The sequence below is a fragment of the Nothobranchius furzeri genome, chromosome 14 (assembly GCF_043380555.1).
Source record: "Nothobranchius furzeri strain GRZ-AD chromosome 14, NfurGRZ-RIMD1, whole genome shotgun sequence".
Classification (NCBI taxonomy): Eukaryota; Metazoa; Chordata; class Actinopteri; order Cyprinodontiformes; family Nothobranchiidae; genus Nothobranchius; species Nothobranchius furzeri.
In genome coordinates this window covers 9,796,260-9,798,704 of record NC_091754.1, presented here as the reverse complement: position 1 = coordinate 9,798,704, position 2,445 = coordinate 9,796,260, and the positions used below count along the sequence as shown (strand labels likewise).

Sequence of the window (2,445 nt, the reverse complement as noted above, 5' to 3'; positions counted from 1 at the left end):
GAAACAGTGAAGCCATCACAGCGCGATCCGTTACTGTCTGGGTGTGTGCGTGGATGAGCCGGACGGACTGCGCACCCGGCCGTCTAGAGAGTTTTGTAAGTAGGGAGGGGCGGGCGCTCTATGTGACTGGCCAATCACAGAGCGTGAAGACAGTCAGTTACCCAATGAAGATTTTCCTTCAGCACAATTACGGATATTGACTCGTTTTACTCGTTTCATGCTAGTATTCGTCAAAAATGCTTTATCCGTACCGGATACTCGTCGAGTATCCGGCTCATCCCTAATACATATGGTCCTAAAGACCCTGAAACAGAAAACTGGCACAACTTAAAGTGCAACTGCTTTAAACAGGGAAACGTGTTAAACAGCATTTGTGTATGCTAAATATTTATGACGTGTTTGACTTGTTGAGAAGCATCATGGGAAGATTCTTTTTAATAAAGAGGAGCATCTCTGCTTTTTCAGTCATGAGTCTATTCCTGTGTTCATCTACAATGTTGGATGCAGCACTGAATAATCGCTCACTCTCTACACTTGTGCAGGGTGCAGACAGGTAGGCTCGAGCTACTTTAGCAAGGTCTGGAAATCTCTCCTTATTAGTTTTCCAGAATGCCAAAGGTGATGTACTCCGAGGGATGGGTGGCTCTGAGAGATAGACAATCATCTCTGATGGTGCTGGTCCTGCTGGAGTGTCAGTGTGAGCCTGCCGTGGGGTTTCTTCTGCCAGGATTTCACCGAACATGGAAGAAAAGGATCCTGGTCGTGGCACTTTCTCTGCTGGTGGTCCTGTGTTGCTGGCTTCAGCTTCTTGGTTTGGGTCCCTCTGAGAGGCCTTTGTGATCAGACGAAGAAGCTGTCTGTGTGTCTCGATCTTGACTGCGTCTTCAGAGTAGAATTTGTCTTTGTACCTAGAATGGGGTGGGGGGACATCACATTCATTTCTTATTAAACTTGTAGTTTCTGGCAACTTGAAAACAAAATAATTAACTATGGATAAGTAAATGCTTACATTTCAGCATTATTTATTTTATAATTTTCTCACCTTGGGTCTATGATGGTGGCCAAACTGTAGAGAGGTTCCTTTTCAATATCAGCAAATCTTTTGGAGACAGCTTCCAGCAATGTGGCCTTAGTTGTCTTCACACCATGATCTGCTGCAGCATCTTTGGCAAGTAGGTGCTTTAAAACCAGCACAGAGGGTATGACATCAGCAGCAGATGCAGTAGATGAGCATATTTCTTTAGTCAGCTCTTCAAAGGGTTCCAGGAGTAGTGTTGTGCTTTCAATCAGGTCCCACTGGGAAGATGTAAAGGTAGCAGGTAGCTCAAAGTCAGCAGCATAAACGCCCAAAGCTCGTTTTTGCTCCAAGAGGCTGCGGAGCATATAATCGGTGCTGTTCCACCTCGTGCTGACATCTTGCTGCAGTCGTTTGGTGGGCTGTCCCAGTTGTTTTTGTACACTCTGAAGTCTTGCATATGCTAATGGAGAGTGCCTGAAGTGTCCCACAATGCGTCTCCCTTCGGCAATACTGTCACTTATGCTGCGCTGTGACAGCACAGCATCATGGATGGCCAGCTGCAGCTGCTAAAGCTAGCGCAGTATGGGAACCGGAAAACTCCTGGGCATGCAGAACAGCTCTTTCAAGTTGAAAGTCTGCATCTATCCAGTGAGCTGTTAAGCTCAGCATTGACACAGGACTGACATCTGAGCTCCAAATTTCACTTGTGAAACTCACAGAGGATGAGACGCTTTCTTTAAGGAGTCCCTCGATGAAAGAATACACTGTCTGGTGGAGCTCTGGAAGGGCTACGTCGGCGAAATATTTACATCCCGGTAGCATGTAGCGAGGTTCCAAGTGGGTTAGTAGTCGGCAGAATCCGGCGTCTTCCACAACTGAAAAAGGCTGGTCGTCTAGTCCAATAAACTCGATGATTTTTCGGGTAATTTGCTTAGCCTTTTGACTGTCACGCTCATATGGGCGAGTGTTTCCAAGCGTCGGCTGCGTTAGCTGCCGTCTGACTGTGGCTGCATTAGCATTAGCTGGCTTCTTTTCATTGTCTGCGGTGAGCCTCAAAAACTCACCATGCTCCGCCAAGTGTTTAGTCTTTAAATGTTGGATCAAATTCGTTGTGTTGAATTTTTTTGAAGTGCTTCCTCCGCGGGGTATGTTTTCTTTGCAAGTGTTGCAAGACACAAACTTAATATCACTCTCGCACACCGAAAAGAAGTTCCACACGGCAGACATGTTTGTCTTTGCGGGTTTGCCGCCACGCGCATGCGCACTAAGTGGGGAGAAGCGGAAGGGTGAACTACCGGCCGGGAAGAGTAAGTGCCAGATCGGAAATGAAAGGCAGTGATCGGCGATCACAGATCACACACTTTTGCTGGAAAATCGGCCGATAATTATCTGTGGCCGATCAATCGGAGCACCCCTAATCTGGGATG

General features: G+C 47.0%; 1 protein-coding gene across 1 annotated transcript; it reads right to left on the bottom strand.

Moving 5' to 3' along the window:
- Positions 1-388: 388 nt before the first annotated feature.
- Positions 389-2,245, bottom strand: LOC129156044 (zinc finger BED domain-containing protein 4-like). Its single transcript, XM_054735659.2, has 3 exons — positions 1,736-2,245; positions 1,043-1,584; positions 389-908 (listed from the first exon to the last, which is right to left on the bottom strand). Exons 1-3 carry the CDS (start codon positions 2,243-2,245, stop codon positions 389-391), a joined length of 1,572 nt encoding a protein of 523 aa, XP_054591634.2.
- Between the last annotated feature and the right edge of the window lie 200 nt (positions 2,246-2,445).

Excerpts from the sequence above, each read along its gene's own strand:
- LOC129156044 (XM_054735659.2), bottom strand. The coding sequence starts at position 2,245 with ATGTCTGCCGTGTGGAACTTCTTTTCGGTGTGCGAGAGTGATATTAAG. Across the intron at positions 1,585-1,735 it reads AAGAAAGCGTCTCATCCTCT|CAGCTGCAGCTGGCCATCCA; the intron begins GTGAGTTTCACA and ends CGCTAGCTTTAG. Across the intron at positions 909-1,042 it reads GCCACCATCATAGACCCAAG|GTACAAAGACAAATTCTACT; the intron begins GTGAGAAAATTA and ends ACCCCATTCTAG.